The sequence below is a fragment of the Amyelois transitella genome, chromosome 4 (assembly GCF_032362555.1).
Source record: "Amyelois transitella isolate CPQ chromosome 4, ilAmyTran1.1, whole genome shotgun sequence".
NCBI classification, from domain to species: Eukaryota; Metazoa; Arthropoda; class Insecta; order Lepidoptera; family Pyralidae; genus Amyelois; species Amyelois transitella.
In genome coordinates this window covers 6491921-6513118 of record NC_083507.1, presented here as the reverse complement: position 1 = coordinate 6513118, position 21198 = coordinate 6491921, and the positions used below count along the sequence as shown (strand labels likewise).

At 35.4% G+C, this 21198-nt stretch overlaps 2 protein-coding genes across 7 annotated transcripts; one reads left to right on the top strand and one right to left on the bottom strand.

The window, feature by feature from the left end:
* Positions 1 to 3037: 3037 nt before the first annotated feature.
* LOC106138696 (p53 and DNA damage-regulated protein 1) lies at positions 3038 to 3367 on the top strand. The gene has a single exon (XM_060954720.1). The coding sequence runs from the start codon at positions 3038 to 3040 to the stop codon at positions 3365 to 3367; it is 330 nt and encodes a 109-aa protein (XP_060810703.1).
* Positions 3368 to 3916: 549 nt separating this feature from the next.
* Positions 3917 to 19483, bottom strand: LOC106138695 (serine/threonine-protein kinase mig-15). 6 transcript variants are annotated; one of them, XM_060953534.1, is made up of 22 exons: positions 19192 to 19483; positions 18929 to 18994; positions 17679 to 17886; positions 17430 to 17606; positions 16946 to 17177; positions 16637 to 16765; positions 16325 to 16555; positions 16173 to 16249; positions 16005 to 16089; positions 15761 to 15881; positions 15577 to 15597; positions 15163 to 15259; positions 12575 to 12704; positions 11616 to 11736; positions 10382 to 11356; positions 9268 to 9390; positions 7133 to 7514; positions 6666 to 6886; positions 6143 to 6333; positions 5680 to 5806; positions 5088 to 5222; positions 3917 to 4988 (listed from the first exon to the last, which is right to left on the bottom strand). In XM_060953534.1, the coding sequence occupies exons 1-22, from the start codon at positions 19255 to 19257 to the stop codon at positions 4740 to 4742; spliced, it is 4164 nt and encodes a 1387-aa protein (XP_060809517.1). In that variant the 5' UTR covers positions 19258 to 19483; the 3' UTR covers positions 3917 to 4739. The 6 variants fall into 6 exon arrangements, with proteins under 6 accessions (XP_060809517.1, XP_060809530.1, XP_060809522.1 ...); XM_060953547.1 differs by having other exon boundaries at positions 7133 to 7337; XM_060953539.1 differs by having other exon boundaries at positions 16173 to 16246.
* Between the last annotated feature and the right edge of the window lie 1715 nt (positions 19484 to 21198).

Genomic DNA, 21198 nt, shown 5'->3' with positions numbered 1-21198 from the left:
TGCATATTTACCTAAACTAATTTTGGCTAAGAAAGTATGGAGGCGGCTTCTTGCTTTCGGGATTCGAATTATTTTGAATCCCGGAAATTTTATTAAACAAGAAATTGAAACTTATCGTATATTAGGTATGATAAACACCTTTATAAACATAAGTGATGGATGATCATATTTATTAAAAAATTACCTACCACCTACCGGGATTCCAGAATTATACCGCGTGATTTTTTAGTCAGTACAAAAACTTTCTGAGGTTATTCAGATCATCAAATTAAACAACTTCCACCATAGGGTCACATTAAGTGTATCAATGCCGAATCCTGGAATTTTTGAGGTACAGAAGTACGTTCCATACTAACCCAACACCCCAACTTTAGGTAAATATGCATCCGAATATCCGATCTCTAGTTATAAGTAAAAATGTGCATGTCAATATAGGAGACTGCAAATAGTATTTGTCTCAAGACAAAAATAACTCGAAAACACAAGTTTACATCGGTAAGTCAACAAGTGCTTTCATGTTTTGCTGACGCGTAATTTACTAATATATCCAATACCGAATGTGATAAAGACATCAAGACTAAAGTATCATAAGTTTTTTCATTGTCGCTGCACGGGCCCTAAGGGATGGCGATGGCGATCTGAAATCAATTAATCATGTAGAACTAAATGGATTCAGTGAATCAATTCGATCGAATGATATCGATTCCCAGAAACATCTAAATTTAAAAGAACGATTTCTGAAAAATCGATTTTTTCAAGTTTGCATTTACAACGTAAATATAAGTGCATTTTATGAAAAACAAAATAGATAACATAATAACTGATCACTTACTAGAAAAATCAGTTTTTTTAGATGAGGGAATTCGATATATAACAATCATTTTATTACCATATCAAAGTCAGATCAGGTATGAAAGAAGACATTTATTTTCAAAATGTTTTTTTCAAAATTATTACATGAAACACTTAAAGCTCCAAACGCTTCATATCTAAACTAAGAATAAAATCGAATGACGATTTTCAAGGGTGAAATATTCATTCCTGGATCATCATTAAAGGTCGAAATAGGTAGATTGAATTGGGGTCAATGGACTAAAACGTATATATTAATATGGACATGCCTCCGTCCGGGATTGCGGGATTTGTAAATTATTAAGATTTTTTCCGAAATTTTTACAAGTGGGATGAAGAATATACATATTAGTGGTAGCTGTTTTCCCCCGACTTCGTTCACGTAAATTGTAGTCCTATGTTACCCGCGGACAATGTAGTTTACTGTAAGTGTAAGTACTGAATCCCGGAAAAGAGGCTTATCCATGTTATGCTTTCTATGGTAATTCATGATGCAAGTACATAAAATCAATCCACCTATTCCGATCTCTGATCATCATATATCCCTGGACCAATTCAGTACTGCATATCGATTTTAAAAATCGATCTTTTGGGCTTGAACAATGGATTCTTCGCTTAATCGATTTCAGATCCCATTCCCACTCTTTGGTAGGTGTAATGTAAACATTTCCGAAGAAATGTCAGAATCAGTCTTGGCAGAAGGTTATTTTTGTAACCTTTATGGTGATTTCTGAACTGCAATTGTTACATACTATAAGGTGATTAAGAATTAACTTTTAATTTTTTTTTTAATAAAAGCAACGGGAAACGAAGTAATACTTTTAGACTTTTTCATGTTCATAAGCTTCGTTAGCATAGGAACATCACGTTGTACTTTTCCTCTTTCACGCTTATATCACTTGTATCTCGCTCACTCGCATACCAGTTGTATTAGATCGCATATTCGGTCGGATTCATTCGTTGTTGTTTGTTTGCTGGCCGACCCACGCCGCCACTTCAATTTGTTGTCATCGAAAGATTACCTTGTATTTTGTGATGTTGTTGCGATATCTCGATACTCGTTTAGCTTCATATCAATTCTTAAGACTAGTGATGTGCCAACTCTGAGTTTTTTTCTTATTATTCCCTCAACTTGGTCTTAACGTTTTTATACGTTAAAAAATTGGAAACGACAATTTATATTTTTATCTGTTTCAATTTTTTTTTATTACTTTTTTATAATGTATTGGGAGAGCTATACCTACTAACTAAAGAAACAAAAAAGTTATTGTTGTAAATCAAATGATTTATATAAGTATGTTTGGCGCGAATTTTAATTAAAAATAATATTTACTATCAATTTAACTATGAAATTAAACAGCAGTCTTTTTAAAATAAAATCAGACTAACATTATGATGCAACAATGTGCATAGGTAGGTACATTTACAGGTTCATAATTGTTTTATAATCAGTAATCACAATATTTTCAAGAAAATAAGATAATTTGTATCACAAAGAATATATTTTCCTTAGTTAATTTTTGTGTTAAATATATCGTATCGAGTTAGAGAGAGTTCAACTCGAGGGGATTCGAATACGCCCAATTCGAGTAGACTCGAGTTAGGTACTCGATTTAACCATCACTACTTAAGACAATACACCAGCAAAACTATGATTTTCAATTCGATTTTATAGAGGAGTAAAATAACAAAATGACGGGTGGCGCTAGTTTCGCTGCTGTCATCGTCTTAATGTATCAATTTTTATATATATATTTTAGGTGATTAGGTGATTTCTGACACGACCGACTGGCAACACTGAAGAAAGAATATTATATAGAATTCCGTGAAATTAAAAATCAGTTTAGTTTGATTGACCACTCTCCACAACTAGTACAACCTATTTCAAGGTTAAAATTTTGAGCCTTTTTAATATTGTGGTTTGAATTATTGTAGAATGTTGCTTTTGCACATATGTGTTGTTTGAATTTCAAATCAAATAAAACGTGCGAAACTAGCTAATGAATAAACAAAACAATACATAAGCAATAATATAAATTAATGAATCGGTTTAGTTCACACTATAATTATACGAAGTGCATAAGTGAAGAAAATCAACATCACACATTTTTTTAGACTAAATATGAATGATCAAGACAAAGTATTGAAATATTTGATGTCTGTGGAAAAATTGGGTGAAGAGATAATGTCTGATCGTCGCGAGATTATTATGTTGGATAAACGAAGAAACCACAACCGCGAAGCTATGAGAAAACTGATAAATTCAGAACAAAAAAAGTGTTGGGTTACAGTAGGCTCTGTTCTTATTAAACATGACCTGCAATCTACAAAGTCACTACTTGAAGCTGATCAAAATCAATTAGACATAGATATAAACAAACTCCGCTGTGATCTGAAAGTTAAAATAAATAATCTACGAGATATGGAAATGCAACCCCCTGTGCCTGGCTTACTGTTAGTTCCAATGAATCAAAAGGAGACCCGGAGTCTGACAAGTGCTGGATTACTGTCATAAAACAATTATTTTGAAGACTTTTTGAAATGTATCCATGTACAGAAAATATTTCTAATATATTTTATTAAGAAAGTTATGTGCATGTTACTCTTCTCACAAGCAAAAATTCAATTATTTAAATGAAACTTTGCAGCAGTACAATACACATTGGTATATAGTCATATTCAACTACTGCAGCTTTTACCAGTATGGGTTAGGTTACCCTGCAAAGGTTGTAGAGGTCAGACTGAACTTACTTTCTGTAAAAACCTGATTTGAGACCTGACAATGTAAGATCATAGTCTAAGGAGCAATTTTGCTAAATATCAAAGCTATTTTGGTAATAGGGGATACCTACTATACTTCTTCATAAGGAAGAAGAGCCAAGATGATAATGAACACTGAATCAAAGTGGTGATCACAAATGTACAAATTCTGTGCTTATAGCTGCTTAGTGTACAGATCATCTACATATTGTCAACAATTTGATGAATATGTTCCAATAAGTAATTTCATTAATTGTCTAAGGGGGATGGATTTGTGTTAGAAATAAAAAAAAATACTTTTTATGTTTAATTTACTAAGGTATTCTCAAATAAAAAGTCATCAAATATATAGTTTTCCATATGCATAGTTACACCTTTATACATGTAAATGTAAATAATATAGTACATAACAAATAAATAATAAATAGTACCAAATTTTAAGATTTATCCATTAAAATTGTTGTTTGGGTGCTAATTTATATTACAAAATTACTTGCATGACTAAAATGCCGATTTGTAAGTGAAAAAGCATTTATAAGTGGAAGAATATAATTACCTTACCTAGTTTTTCTGTTTGTATGGTTGTCAATATTTATTTTGTTAATTGTTAAACATGGCATTTTTGTAAAGAAAAAATCTTTTTACCAATCACTCCCACATAACTTTCTTATCATTATAAACAATATAATATGGCATATGTGAATTAATTGTAATTGAAATTACATACATTCTCTTTTAGAAATAAAACTTTAGCAACATAATATAAAAACCTAAGCAGATTTAACTTATATAATAGTCAATATCAAAACATTTAGTCTAGAGGTTATTGCTTAAACATTATAATAATCCCTAGCAGCTTGTATTGAAATTATAATGTCAATATAAAATGCGACATTGTATAATAATAGTGTCCTCAAACATTTGAATGAATATAATATTTAGTAGATTGTCTTTTGAGCACTGCCACTATCACAAATCTTTGTAGGGGCAAACCAATGATAAAATTTTGTTACATTGACTAATCTACTGGCATGTTCTTGTACATTGGAAGCATGTACAGACAGCAGGACTCGTGGTTACGTACATCACAGATGGAAGGCGCGCTCAGTGCCGACGGCGCCCTGACACTACCAGTTGGCCATACCAGGTTTGTTGAGCGTCATGAAGTAAATCTGACAAGAAGAGCCTCCTTTAGCGGATGAAAAGAATACCTTGTCATTGCGTTCACACAAAAACTTAAGTCGTTGTGCTTTTTTGTGCATGAAAACACCATCCAAATGCCCACTTTCCACAGATCTGATTTCAATAGCTTTGTTGCCCCAACCCATGATTTGTCCAGTGCCAATATAAGCTACTGATGTCGGCATTTCTCCCCACTAAAACAAAATAAAAGCAAACAATTTATCATTTTTAAATTTTTTTGATTGATTTTAAATATACCATATAAAAAAGTAAATTAAAAAAAAATACAATACCTGAAGAACAATGTTTTTACTGACGCGGCCATTGGTGTTCACATACACTCCTTCATTATCATAACATAGAAGCAACTGCACGCCATTAGAATTCGGAAGCGGTACAATACAATGAGGAATTATAGGCCCCTGGTTCTGAAAACGAAAACGGGATAAGCACGCATGTCCAAAATTCGAATGGTATATTACAATAAACAATTTATCTCTCTCTTTGGTTCCTAAAAGCTTTCTCGATTAATCATGATATCTGGATTATTCTAGATTGGCACACATTGGCACACAATTCTACCCTCTTTTAAGCATTATGATCAAACCATGTGGTAATGTGTATGGAGGCACAGGTTGCAATCCTACCACGGCTCTTTTCAAGTTATGTACTAGGTTTGAGTCATAACTGATGGACTTAAAGAGAGTGATAAGATTGTTGGATCTGCACATTTTGATAATTGGATGTGCACCAAATCATCCAGAATGGGTTAACTTCCCTTCAACAAGTTCAAGGAGGTCCTATCAAATTCAGGATCATGGTGCACCTCTCGATGAGGACTAACACAAGGAGGAAAAGAACAAGATTTTATAAATATCAACTTACATGCTTTGGAATATAAATGTCATAGACAGCAGTAGTATCCAAGTCAATAGCATGGAAGCCATCTGCTGAGCCATAAATTACTTTCAGTCTTGTTCCTTCTTCAATCGTAAGATCTACTAATAGTGGCCTGTAAAAAAAAAGAATATGTCCATTAATCCCTGTGAAATTAATTATTGCAAAAAACAAATCTTTGTTCAGAGCTGGGAGCTAAATAAAATACAAACTTGCTTTGCATATAAAAAGTTATTACTCTTGTTTCATAACTTCTCTCTCATACATGTTTGTGTGTTCTTGGTTATCCTCTACTGCTCGGGCCCTGGGTCAGCTTGCCATCATTTCTGTCCCCACTTTTACTTACTAGTTCCAGCATCAATACTAGCTATGTCACTAGCGTTGAATATCTATATAAAATATAAAAATTTCAGATTTTCAACAATAAAACAACATCTTGATTGATTCTTACCTATGTTGCAACACTCCGAAATTTTTGAAGGCCATGAATTTGTGATATGGTTTCGGTGCCCATGCATATATCTCAATAGAATCCTTCAGAGCGATTACTAGGAACTTGATCCTTTCGTATTTCACGATTCGGAAGTGGACTGCGCCTTGCAGTTCACCCACGTTTATCCAACCATTTCTCCTTTCCGCTTGCTGGAATTGGCATATTTATATGAAGTTAAAATAAAATATGAAGTTAGTTAAAAGTATATAAGATAAAAATTTACAAACTTGGGGTTCTTATAAGCAATGGGCTACTACTAACCTGTTAACTATCTCTGAATCTCAATTCCATATTGTAGTAATCCAGCTAAATGTTGAATTGTAGTATTGACTGTTGTGTTAGTCAGTAAAATTTATAACTTTTTAAATCTTTAATCAAAGTTCAGAAAGCACCTGATCACTGATCCAATGTAAGACTTAAGTTCAAAAATAGTGGCCATTTGAACAGTTTTATGAGAACATGCATTAAAAAATATACATACATCACTCAGCCCATCAGTGCGAAGAATCTTTGACTTAAGCCAGCTTAAATAATACACGCGAACTCTATTTTTCTTCCCAGAAACTGTTACGAGAATATTTTGTCCTTCTAACACTTCCATTTGTTGGAAACGGCGTCGTGAGATCAACTGATAAACTTTGCCCTGCCCTGAGCGGTCCAGGAGCATCAAACCATTTTCAGTGCCAATCAGCAAATTGACCCCTGCAACAAATTATAAGGGCGCAATGGTTAGGATTTTTTTGTTAATGATGAAAGATATTCTGCCATGTTTATTTTGCCAATTTACCTCGATATGGGCAAAATAAGCGTTTTGGTTGATTGTTAAAGCCATAAGATCAAGTGAAAATAATCGAAATGTAGCTGATTTGTACATTGAAAACAAATATTAGCTAATAATTAAATTCATTAGCAATAAATTTTGACTTAGTTGATAGGAACTTTACTGACCCCACAATGCGGCGCACAGTATCTCCGAATTGAATCGCTTCTTGTATTTGCGTATCTCCGGCGTGTCGGACGACAAGTCGTGTCCGGAAGGTGTTACATTTACGTTGACGTGACTCTCTCGTCGCGACGCGTTGCCCGAGCCTCCTGTGCCGCTGCTGCCCGTAGTTCCCGCGCCGAATCCGAACGCCAGGAACGAACGCTGTTTCTGTTGCAACGGAAGGAATTGTTGGGAACCCACTGACGAGTTTGAGGGGGAATGCTGTAAGCTCTGAGGGGACGCCACACTCGCCACGAACGACTTCGACGGGGTGGACTGTACCGAGGATGGGAGAGGGTGGTGGTGGTGCGGTAAAGGCGTCCCGCCAGCAATCGCTTGCCTATACTGCAACAGAGAATTTAAAAAAAAATCTTAATATTAAATAGTTATTTTAAACGAGTTGGAGTATTCTTGCTATAATCATTTAGTAATATCAAGGTGTTCTTGTAAGTAAAGAAAATTACCTCTGACACGTTATAATTTCATAGCACTAGGTAACAGATGGACATGGATACATGACGAAAATATGCATAATTTTGAAGAACTTGTAAAACTAAAAAAATATCGCACAAATATACAAGAATTTGTTAGTCATTAAGTCCATCTCCCATAGATTAGTGCTTATATAAAATACATTGGAAAGTTATTTGCTTGAGGGCTGGATTATATACTTATAAGTACATAAGTAAATATGATGTATGACACAGTGACTTGTAAATGAGAGCAGGCGACGTGATTACATGTTGCATAGGCTTTAAAAGCTTTAATACAATCAAATGGTCAGCGATATGTTGACTGAAACAGTTTTGTCTGTGGTTTTCGAATAGTTTGTTAACTCTTTTTTGAACATAAACAAGAAATATAACAAATTATTTGTTATTTAGGCTACCCTTTCGTTAACGTAATTCAATGGTATTTATTGTGCCTAACTCCACCATTATTCCTACTTGTAGGTTTGCTAAGATATAATTCCTTACAATTTATATCTATACACTAATTGCCAAATATCATTAATTGGTAACTACGACGTAAAATGCTTTTATTGTGACTTTAATAGGATGGATTAGTTTTGAATGATTCTAATATGAGAACACCTAGGAAAACCTTTGTTATACCCACTGATAATCTAACATTTTTTGGAAGTAAGAGCGGCCACTGCCTATATAGTTATTTTCAAAATACCTGTTATAAAATAAACAAATCCTTTATAAGTTAAAACCAATAGGGGATAGAGGTACTGCCTCTGCAACCAAGTCACCCTTTAGACACGGTCAAGGCGTGTTTACAAAGCGTTCTCAAATATTTACCTAAAGCCGAATACGACCTTAACGTTCAAGTGGTCCGATAAAAAAATGAAAGCATCTAGGAATGCATAAATATGAAGAAATGATACATGACTAACTTAACAAACAACAGGCTATGAGAACCTTTACAGAAGCGTTTTGGTCTTGCATCAAGGTCGGTACTTACACATGGCAACTGGGACTGCGAGCCGCACGATGGGGGCGACTCCGGGATGTTTGCATGAGCGACAACGATTCACATTAATACGATAAACCAGAAGCTCGACACCACACGTGATCCAATTAGAGGATGATTCCAATACAAATTCAACAAAAAATATATTCTTACTGCATAAATTTTGAGTGTACAAGTGCATCAAAAGAAAGTAAAGTTACTTTGTATTGGAAACTCCTTATTGTGTTAAATGAAAACTCTAGATTTCCAAAATGTAACAATTAATGTTAAAAGCTTTTCAACCTGTTATAATCCACATTGATCAATAAAGCACGCTTTGAAATTGAATGTCATATAATACGGAATATATAAATTTATTTAATTAACCCAAATGGAAGTTAAGAACTTGTCAGCATACGTCAAGATCTGGCCCGGAGTAAATCAATTCTTGTGATAATTAAAATAAGTAATTTTTTATAATTTTGAATGAAGGAAATTTCAGATGATGAGATTTTAACATGTGATAAACACGCCATATTGAAATTAAGATTCCTTAGATGCATAAAAAGATTATCTTTTTTTTCAGGGGAGTCTCTCTCTTAACAAAGATGATGTAGTGAAAGTATAAACAGTGTGTTACCTCTTCGCTGGTAGACTTGTCGTGTCGCGGCGGCGTGGTGGGCTGGCCGGCCTGGCTGAGCAGGTCTGGGAGAACTGAACTGGTACGGGCGCCGCTCCCGTCGTTAGCGCCGCTTGACCGACCCTTTGTTATGTAATAATGTCACATTGTAAAAACTACACTTAAAAATATTGTATTGAAATTTCAATGAGCTAAGTACATTTTGCTTTTGATAATTGATTGGACTGTCGCAACCATTATTCTTGCGCATTATTCCATAATTTAAAAAAGTATTGTTTTTCAAAACATTATTCAGTGCTAAGTGAAATTTAATCAATTAATAAATTTTATTTAATTACATTATTATTTCATAGTTAAGTAGCAATTAGGAAGTAATAAATATTAAACAACGTCAATAATAGAGCGTGACAAACACAAACACTGCAGCCAGCATGCAAACACATCCACAAATCGATTCGCTTTTCTTATAGCTTGTAACATATTTCGTTAGGCGATCATTCCCAAAACTTTGTTAATGTTTCAAGTGTTCGTGGCACAATTTCCTCAGAATCCTGTATCTGTTGGCAGGAAGACGGTATTCGCGGTTTCTCATAAATACTTGCTGAGTTGCTGTCAATCAGTTAGTAGTAAAGCTGTTAAGTTCCGATAAAGAGAACAATTTAAAATAAATAAAGATAAAATGGGGTTTATGAAAACTAGATTCTTATTGTAAGGAAAATAAACAGATGCTAACTACGATATTCTTTTCTGATATAAAACTTATAAATCACGCCAAAATGTAAGACGTGTGAGCAAAGTTATTATTGCAAATTATTACATATATACCCTTATTACCAGCCCAAAGCATTACAAACATGTCAACATATTTTGTAAAAATTAAGATTAGCTAAAATAATATTTTATATAAAGTATTGACATGAGCCATTCACAAATAAATGTTATAAGATACAAAAACCAATAAAAGTACTTATACAGTGAACATACAAATCTATCGATATTAGCGTAATTCACCGCAAACGTTAGTCATGGAAATTGTTAGAAAACAGAACCCTCATACCAAATGTAAGTATAAAAATAGTAAAAAATTAAACCATCCTGGCAGGGAGCAATTTACCTGATCTTGTGCGAGTACCGCTTCCTGCCCACTTGACATCAGTTCTGTATGTCGAGTATAAAGGGAATTTCTTCGAAATACTATATCAGATTCAGTCTTTTCTCTGCGAGGCCGCATCATGATGGCTGCGTCGGCGGAGGCTGCCATTTGGATGTTATTTTCAAGTGTGTTAGCGGTGAGGTCCGGCGTGCCCGCCTTCTCGAAGGAGGCTCCGCTAGTGAAACAAATGCTAGTCGCCGGAGAGTCGCTGTTGACGCTGCTCTGGCGGCTCGGACCGTTGCTTTGCTCGCTATCTTGTCGGATCAAAGCTGCAACGCTTTTCAGTGCTTCTATGGAACTGGTGGGTGCAGTCTTTTTATCGTTTATTTTCTTGTCACTAACTTTTTTTTCATTCTTCTTCACGTCTCCACGAGCTGTCATTTTTAGGCTGTCACTCATTTTAATAAAATCGGTTAGTACAGGTTCGCCCGCAGCCGGCTTTGCGCTCTGTTTGCGAGAGTTGTTAAAAAAACCACTGGATCTTAGTTGCTTGCTGGGTCCAATTTGATTATCATGTTTTGGAAAGAATATAGCAGAATGTCGAGTACTAGGTAGTGGAAAAAAATCAGAGTTCTCTCTCCTGAATCCCCTAAAAAATCTATTTGGAGAATTCAACCCTGCATCTTGTTCCTTTTTATATTTCAAGATATCAGATAGTTTATCTTGAGTAGATTTCTCACTGGGTTTTTGAAATAACTGTTTGTGACGCGACGGTGGTGTGGCAATCGCCTTGTATTTCGCCCAAGCCTCTTCCATTTCCAATCTCGACTGGTTTTGAATTTGCGTCCGCTTTTGTTCGGCCTCTTTGGTTTTATCTCGTTTTTCCTCTTTGCCCTCGTTATTTTTTGATGGGAAAAATCTTGCGAAGTCCCAATCTTTCAGTAGAACGGCCTCGTCGACGTCTGACTGCCTTTTATCGTTTTCAGAGTTTTCCCTCTGTTGTTTTTAGAACCGATACAAAAAGTACACATAAATAATAAGAAATGAAAACAAAAAACAAATGAAAAAAAGTGCTCACTAATCTTACTTTGGCGTGAAAATTTATTATGTTCTACCTACGTTTCTGAGTAGAAACGAATTTAAACAAACAGCGTAACCGTCTGCGGGTTACCATAAAGCTTAAAGTCATCCCGTAAACGATATATGGAGCATGTTAACACATAGTATGTATGATACGTTTAGGCACAGTACTCACTCGTTTCATGACGAGCGTGCGGTCTGCGTGGGCGTCGTCGTCGTCCGGGGTGGGCGGTAGCGGGCGAGTGGGCGCCGCGCCCGGGGCCCCGCCGTGCTCCGACACCGCGCCCAGGCCCGGCCTGTAGCAAAACTCGGGACTGACAAGCCAACCGAACATAATGGGATGGGACGGGGCGAAAACAAAATGCGCAAGCGATGTAATGGGCAAATAAAAGGGAACGCAATATGGACGGAGATTAATTGAATGCACGAGTGACAACAATAATAATAAAAAACAATAAGTTCTTCTTACTTAAAAATGGTAAAACATGAACAAAAAAAAATTCATTCAAATATGGTATGATGTTATGATGCACCAAAATGGATTTATGAAAAAAAAAAGCGTTATAGTAACATGATGTTGCACTATTCTCTATTGTGTCTTTATCCCCTACAGCTGCGGGGCCGTACGGTACTGGCACAACTGATAAACAAATTTAACTAGTTCGATGGCAGCATCACAACCTCTTCTTCTAGAACGTAGATAGGTCAGGTTTTTAAACGAAGCGACTCCCATCTGAACTCCGCAACAATTGCAAGGGAACCTAACCCATATAGGATCATGGTTACACATCCAGTTACCAAATGTGGAGATTTACTTATCAAGTTTTCCCTTACCGTAAGAGCATCGGTCAGTACTAGAACTAATGCACACAACTCAGACAAGAGTCATAAGTAGATGACTGAGGTAGAATATGAACCTTTGCCGCCATGTGCTCAGGTTTCTTTTTATAATACACGGAATTCTTAACAGTTAGTCCATCGACGCCTGACCCACTCTTTTTAATGTTTACAACAACAACAAGCTCTCAATCCTTCTGGCAGTCCTCCTTTATCTCGGTTAAGTTCTAACCCCTCTGGAGAGGAGCCTGGTGTTCGCCATTTAACAGTTATCACAACGCAAAAATATTCACTTACAGTGGTTTAGGCGGATCGCTGGCGAGCAGAGTGCCGTCGTTGCGCACGCGGCCGCCGCTCTCTTCGGCATCAGAGTCGCTGTCCGTGTCGTCGAATGTCGGCTCTGGAGCATTTCTTTCCACTGGTGGGCCTAGTGGGAAAATAATGTAATTAATACTTTACACAATGCGCTAGTACTTGAAATATTATGGCTTAGCAGATATCGAAATGCGTGCTGTCAGATGGGGTGCATCTGGGAGCACGCATCGATGTTTCAGATCTGCAATGTTTCAGAGCCGTATGGCTCACCTCTTCACACTTTGGGAATGCTAAAGTTACGGGATTGACTACCTAAGTTTATTATTTAATAGTATTGCATAACATGCAGCCACTGATAACACAGGCCTGCAAAAAAAAAAATTTTTTTTGGTGCAGCCCTGTTAGTGTCTATGTTCGATAAAGTAGGTAATGTAGGGTATATTGCCTAACGCCATTTTAACTCATCAGCTGTAGTTTTCGTTCTACCCTCGTTTTCAATTTTTGCCTGTCTTGGTCGTAAAAAGTCATTATTACAATAACATCGATTAAGTTTATGTTGATATTTCATTATGGCTAGTACGTCCAGATGTTGTGTTAACAATCCTGATCAATTTTGTTATGTTTGTGGTCAATTCATACTGAAAGGTCAGCGCAAATCAATTACAAACACGGTAAATCGTTTGTATTTTGCTTACTTCGGAATTGAAATTCGATAGCAAGATAAAGTGTGGGTGCCTCATAGTGTTTGTAAAATATGTGTTGAACATTTGCGACAATGGGAGAAAGGTACACGCAAGTCTTTGAAGTTTGGAGTACCTATGATTTGGCGAGAACAAAAAAATCATTTTGACGACTGCTACTTTTGTATGACTAATACGGTGGGCATCAACAAAAACAATCGCCATAAATGGAAATACCCTAATATTTCTTCAGCACAAAGACCTATTCCTCATTCAGAAAATGTTCCAATACCAACTTTTCACCAGGAAGTGCAGCAATCTCACGAGGATCAAGTTGAAAAACCGGTTTCTTCTAAAGATGATTACTTTGAATACTGCGAAAAAACATCAAATCCTAAGCCATTTTCGCAGAAAGAGCTTAATGACCTTATCAGAGACTTAGATCTTTCTAAGGAACGTGCTGAATTACTGGCGTCAAGATTAAAAGAAAAAAACTGTCTTACTGCAGATGTTCGAGTGTCTATATATCGCACGAGAGAACAAAGTTTATTGCAGTTTTTTTCATCTGATGAAAATTTTGTGTATTGCTGTAATGTGAGTGGTTTGCTAACTTTCATGGGTTTGCCAACCTATCAGCCCAATGAATGGCGTCTCTTTATTGACAGTAGTAAACGAAGTCTCAAAGCAGTTCTCCTACATAATGGAAATAAATATGCTCCCGTTCCAATTGCTTATTCGACATGTGTGAAAGAAGAATATGAGGTAATTTCAATTCTGTTACAGAAAATAAAATATTTTAAACATGTCTGGGTGATCTGCGTCGACTTGAAGATGGTTAATTTTTTACTGGGCCAACAGAGTGGTTATACTAAATACCCATGCTATATTTGTCTCTGGGACAGTCGAGCCAAATCACATCATTGGACTCAAAAAAATTGGCCAATGAGAGATGCTCTTGTTGTTGGGGAAAGAAACGTTATAAATGAACCCTTAGTATCAAGAGAAAAAATCATTCTTCCGCCATTGCATATTAAGTTAGGGTTAATGAAGCAATTTGTTAAGGCTCTCGACAGAAATGGGCAATGTTTTCAGTTTATTTTACGGAAATTTCCTGGTTTAAGTACTGAAAAACTGAAAGCAGGAATCTTTGATGGACCTCAAATACGTCAATTAATGAAAGACACCGCTAATTTTGAGACTTATATGAACGAACTGGAAAGACTTGCGTGGAAATCTTTTGTAGCAGTTACACGAAATTTCCTCGGAAATCATAAGGCTGAGAACTATGTTAACTTAGTAGAAGAAATGCTAGTTTGTTTCAAAAATTTAGGGTGTAATATGAGTATAAAAATACACTATCTCCATAGCCATCTGGATCATTTCCAACACAATTTAGGAGATCTAAGCGAAGAACAAGGAGAACGTTTCCACCAAGATATAAAAACGATGGAGAACAGATATCAAGGAAGATGGGACGTTCATATGATGGCTGATTATTGCTGGGTAATCATGCGAGATTTTCCAAGTCAATTTCATTCCAGGAAATCTTTCAAAAGGCAATTTCTTGATGTCTAATGCCAATAAAGTTTTTTTTTTTGTGAAATTTATGTTTTTATTTATATCGAAAACTAGAGCTGATAGAAAAAAACTGATAACATTTTTGATATCACCATGTAAGACTTATTTAAAATCAGGTCCAAAACCCCCGGCACCAAAATCGTTGTAGGCCTGTGTAATGTTTAAAGGATTATCTATCATCCAATCATTGGGTTTTTTAGTGTATGTATTTATTAATGTCATAAATTGAGTCATGGGGATAAATTCATAACTAAGTATATTTCTGTTTTTACTTGTTTATTACTATCGAAAAGTATACGAAAACAAACAAACCTTGTCCATTAGTAGGCGCTCGTGGAGGCCGATTAGGCGGGTCATTTCCGGACACCGCACCCAGTTCGTTCAGCTGTGCGGCCAGTTTATCCAAATCCTGAAACCCAACACAAGTTTCAAATTGGGCAAAAAAAATATCCCAAATTAATTATTTGGGATATTTTTTCTTGCTATCAATAAAACATTTTAGTATTATGTGAATAACAAGTGCATAAATATGTCAAATCAAAACTTTTTATACATCGCGACATAAGTTAAAAAAAATTATGTAAGGTCTTTAATTCAAAAGAATATTATATAGCAGAAGATACTATATAATATATACTGATTTTTGAGAAATTTATAAGCTTGGATATAAACATTACATAAAAGGAGGCAAGAGTAAGAGGAAAAAGAATACATTAATTTACCCACCTCTGGCTTTCGTGGTGGAAGCTGCAGTTGTAGTTATAATGGTTCAAATAAAGATACAGCGTGACATGGAAATAAAACAAAAAGCTAATAAAATAACATTGTACACAAAAACTAAATTAGAAAATAATTGGTTCATAGCTACTACGAGAATTACAATAAATATGTATATGTAAGTTTAACATACCATTGGTTTGAACATATGAGATCCACGTTGCGGGGGCTGTGGCCCGCTGGCTGGGGGCGTGCCGTTGTTTGAGCCCGAGCTGTTGGAAGAGCCCGATGACTTGGGCGTCGGAGGCAGGGGTCTAAATACAACAATTTGAAAAATATTAATCATGTAGAAATTCATTTTGAAATTACAGCAAAAAATGTAAAGAAACGTGGTAGTAAGTTAGTAAAAAATATATCAGAGAAACAATTTAATTTACCTGTATCTATTAGGCTGTTGCACCTGTGGGTCCGGTACAACAATCAGTCTTTGTGGTATCGATGGCCTTGCTGGCGGGCCAGGTTCTATAGCACATATAAAAAAATGGTTAGAAAAATTAATCAGCCAGTGTTCAAATATTTTACATCTGTTAATTAATGTTAGTCACCTGGTATTTCTTCACGCTCCTCACGTTTACTGTTTCGTTTCGGTGGTGGCTGCGGCTGAGCATCGGCTGGAGCTCTGCTTCATTGAAAAAATATTGTGTTAATAAAAAACACGTTAATGGGCGTTGTGATAATAGGTGGTGGTGTTACCAACCTGCATTCCTGTATTTGTTGGAAGTTTCGACGGAGCGTGTCCCCGCCCTGGTGCGCGGCCGCGTTGTGTACGATAGACGATGGTTCTCCGGCCACTGCATTCTCCTCTTCTTCTCCCTCAGATCCAGAATACTTGTAGTCTTCTCGAACTGAATTGTCCTGCTTTCTCTTCTTACACCTGTCTATATGATCCTTTAGCTGAATTCTCACTTGGCGTTCTGTAGGCTGATCTCTGTAATAAAATTCAAAGTTATTTGCAAAAATCTTACTTCAATAAAAAAGCTAAATAAAAAAATTATATATAATTATATACCTTATGAATGGATGTTTCAGCAACTGTTCAGTGTACGGACGTTGGTGATAGTCTTTTACAAGAACTGTTTCAATGAAACTGTGGAATTTTTTAGTCCACTTCTTTGCCTTTAAACGAGGCGGTGCATTTCTGAAAATCATCAAGTTGTTATTTATCACAAATATTTAATTAAGTCATACCTAGTTTTTTTTTAATTAGTCTAAAGCAAAGTCACAAGACAGAATACAATATAGAAATGAAAACAGAAAGGCAATTAAAACTCTCCATATTAGTATGCTTATGTGTTATTTCTACATATTAAATTATTACCTGGGAATGAGAAAGAGTGCTCTCATGGGGTGAAGATCACAGAGAGGAGGTTGACTCTCGGCCATTTCAAGTGCAGTGATGCCCAGCGACCACAGGTCAGATCTATTGTCATAAGTCGCATCGGGGTTTTCATCACAAGCTATCACTTCAGGTGCCATCCAGTATGGGGTACCTATAAATGTGTTTCTCCTTCCAATGGTTCTATCCAGTTGTGCCGAAACACCAAAGTCCACTGTTGCAAAAAATATAAATTTTTAGTAAAACAAAGAGCTGTTGCGAAATATCAACAATTTAGGCAAGACAATGTAATTAAAAATCATTGCACAAGGATTAAGATAAACTTCCAAATTCATGAACAATTAATTTGCTTTCATTATGTTTACATTAAACAATATAATAATATATGTACTTTCCCCAGTTAAACCAAAGCACTGCTATCATGAACCATTAATGATAATTGTACAAGATTGATGGAACTAATTACCAAGTTTAACTTCAGCATTATCTGTGAGCAACACATTTTGCCCTTTAATATCTCTGTGTATAACTTTGTTGGTGTGTAAATAACTGAGGCCCCTTAGTATTTCTCTGCATATGTATGATATCCATTCTTCTTTCAATGACTGACCCTTTGTTGATTTAACCAAATCAGTTACGGATCCTAAAATTATAAAAATATTATAGTCAATAAAAAAACAAATATGACATATGGCACATAAAGAGCACTACATACCAGCCCCACAATATTCCATGACCAACCAGAGTTGATCGTCTTTTCCAGGCGGACTCTTCTTAATAAATGCACCATAATATGTGGCAATATTACGATGATTAGAGTACTTCTTCAGGACATTTATTTCAAGTTTGATCTCTTCCTCTTCATCTTGTGTGACATCCATAACCTTAATTGCCGCAAGCTGGCCTGTTTTTGTGTGACGACCCTAGAATTTCCATAAATGGAAACTATATTCATAGTTGTGTAAAAGGAATTCAATTATGCAAAAACAAGTTTCACTTTCCTTGCATACATTAATATACCGATTAATTCAATCTTTTCACATTTATTTGATTTAGCTCAAGATTTACTCATCTTTATTTTACATTAAAAATATAAATGTATAAAGAAACCCTTTGAAATGTTGACAGATTCTAAGTTAATTCATATTTCCATGCTTATCACTACATTTCTACATAAAGTCCCCCTATATTCTCAGTTTGTATGTAGGTGCTAATCTTAGAGAAGTAAAAAGTTTTGTTCATTTTTGAAACGATGGAAAGAGGGTTTCCTGAAGAAGGTTTATAAGTACTTTGTTTCAACTGAGATAGACTTGGGTAAAAGGTGCTGTTTCTATCGGATTTGTGACAAACAACAATATACACAAGCTAAAGGTATAGGCAAAAGCTTATTTATTGTTTTTAAAATTACATAGATATTAAAAGCAGATAGTTGCAGTTGTATCAATTAATAAGTGTCTATTTTTCTACATTGGTAATAAGTGGGAAATTTTATTCCTTGAAACAATAAAGTTGTGCACAAAGGTATGTATATTGATAATTTTATCAGCTCAACTTCATCAAAATGCTATTAGATATGTTGCAAAAAGGCTGAGAAAATATACAGAATTAATGTACAAATCTCTCTTTCTGATCTCTAAAAGCATTTGTAACAGACACAAAAATATTATGTAAATTTTTCTTCCATACAGGAATAAATGATTCTCAGTAAAAACTGACAATTTCTAAAGATGTATCTACCAATGTTACACTAATTGACATTAATAGCATGAACTCTTCAATCAACAGCTTTCATTCAGTCTTATTAACCTTAATTTTTGAGCAGGCACTAAGTGTAAGCTTAGGCTGATTTATATAGAAGATAATATTTATTAACAATTTAAATTTGTAACAATTACTAATAATTTATGGCAATAATTATTATAGAATTAATATTATTAAATTCTGGCAGTAAACACTGCACTTTACCTTGTAAACTTGTCCATATGTTCCATTTCCTACTACTTCTATCAGTTCAAATATTCCAGCAGGATCCTGAAATGGAATATTGAAGTATATAAGAACGAAAATAATTATTATGTATTTATCTCCAATAAACTGAACCTTCACTTATGATTCACGCCCTGTGAGATCATTGCCCTTTCATCACTTTTTGTTGCATATGTTCAGCAAAGGACACTCTTTTGTTTGTAATTGATTAATCTTATTTCTAGTATACCTGTAAACTTTACCTTTAGAGCGCTGAGGTCAATGTCGTCTAGTGAACAATTTACAGACGGTGCTAGCTGATGCGCCATTTTGAGATATTGTCACACACGAAGACAAAGCACGAGAACCTCACATTAATGTAAAATGCGTACAAAACTCTTAAACTATTGCATTGGCCAATAAACAAATATTATTATATTAATCTACGCTTAAATAATTTGTAATAAGCATTGTTTACACTAACAAATACGTAAATTACAAAATACACATCGTATCTTCGCACACACCCGGCAGGGATACCAGATACGTCAGATTACAAACTACCATAGATTTTTATTGCCAACAATTTATTGGGGTTCCCAGCCGAAATAACAAAAAAATCTACTATTCAAATCAATCACTCTTTTGACCAATATTGCGATCGGTTTTAAGATTTATTTATGAAAACTTTGTAAGTGGATTGATTGATCGAAGGTATACATAATATGGGAACCCCAGCGTCTTATGAAAGTAACACCGAAGAATTTGTTACAAGAATGAAAAAATAAATAGATACGTACAATGCACATACAATTATAACAATAATTTCATCCTAAGATAAGGTTATGTATAATTGAATTTGTTACCTACATTATGGTATTACAAACCAAGCCCCTGTAGCATGGCACGCACGACGCCGTTTTTTATTGCGAGAAAATGACCCAAAATAAAAAAAAAGGGAAGCAGCGATAATTTTTCCAGTTTAGGGCTTTTCTCCATTTTCCTCTCTGTGTCTGTAATCCTCGTACAATGTCAAAAAGCAATCGTTATCGTTAGTTGATGAACAACGTCGATGGTTTGGCATATTTCTTCACAAATATTTAAAATTGGCATGCACATCGTGGTTATGTCTAATTAAGTTTCTTAAAGCCCACTTAGAGCTTTATGGCTTAAGTTATGGTTTTATGTCTGTTATTCGAAGATGCATGGAGCAATTTAGAAAATTGTTTCGTTTTAATTTTTATAGGATATTTAGATCTTTAATCTTGTATATAGAATTTTTTCCGATCTCTGGTCTATATAGTCATAGAATTAATAGTACTTAATTGCCATGAAAGTCTTGTAGATAAGTACATACATACTTAAAAACGCGCCTCTTTCCCGGAGGGGTAGGCAGAGACTACATCTTTCCACTTGCCACGATCTCTGCATACTTCCTTCGCTTCATCCACATTCATAACTATTCATGCAAGCTCGGCGGTTTCGGATACTTTTGACCTGACCCTTTACCAGGACGTCCTTAATTTGATCAAGATACGTTCGTCTACGTCTTCCCACTCCTTGTATATCTGCTTAGTCAACCTGCTTTCATTCTTCCTCTCCACTTGACCGAACCATCTCAACATACCTTTTCTATTCCTGTAACTACATCTTCTTTCACATCACAACATACCCTTATCACGCTGTTCCTTATACGGTCACTTAATTTAAACTGATCATACTCCTTAACGCTCTCATTTCCACTGCTTTTATTCTGCTTTCGTGCTTCTTTTGCCATACCCAACTTTCACTCCCATACATTAATATCGGGATCAACACGCACTATGCACAGCCAGTCGAGCCTTTTTGGACAGTTTCTGACTGCTCATAAAGGCATGCAAAGCTCCATTCACCATGTTCTCCGCGTTCACTCTCTTGACAATATCACTATCACACTTGCCATCTGATGTAAACTTTGATCCTAGATAAACAAACTCTTTCACTTGCTCAACTTTTTCTCCTCCAATCAAAATATTACATGCTGTCATTTATTTCTCCGTTTCAAAAACCAGTGTTTTAGTTTTACTTACGTTTACTTTCATTCCTTTCTCATTCAAAGCTTCATGCATACAGTTTACCATCTCCTGTAACTCTTAAGCTGATGACGCCAGTATAACCTGATCGTCGGCATAGAGCAGACATTTGACGAGTAACTCATTCATCCTTAATCCACTTTCAGACTCTTTCATTTCTGTCAAACAACTATCCATAAATAGGTTGAACAGCCACGG

What these genes read in the sequence shown, in the direction of transcription:
- LOC106138696 (XM_060954720.1), top strand. Translation starts at nt 3,038, where the DNA reads ATGTCTGATCGTCGCGAGATTATTATGTTGGATAAACGAAGAAACCAC.
- LOC106138695 (XM_060953534.1), bottom strand. Translation starts at nt 19,257, where the DNA reads ATGGCGCATCAGCTAGCACCGTCTGTAAATTGTTCACTAGACGACATT. An exon ending in CAACAAATACAGGAATGCAG is followed by an intron (nt 16,250 to 16,324) that starts GTTGGTAACACC and finishes TTTTCAATGAAG; the next exon opens with CAGAGCTCCAGCCGATGCTC. An exon ending in ACTGTGCGCCGCATTGTGGG is followed by an intron (nt 6,887 to 7,132) that starts GTCAGTAAAGTT and finishes AATTTGTTGCAG; the next exon opens with GGGTCAATTTGCTGATTGGC.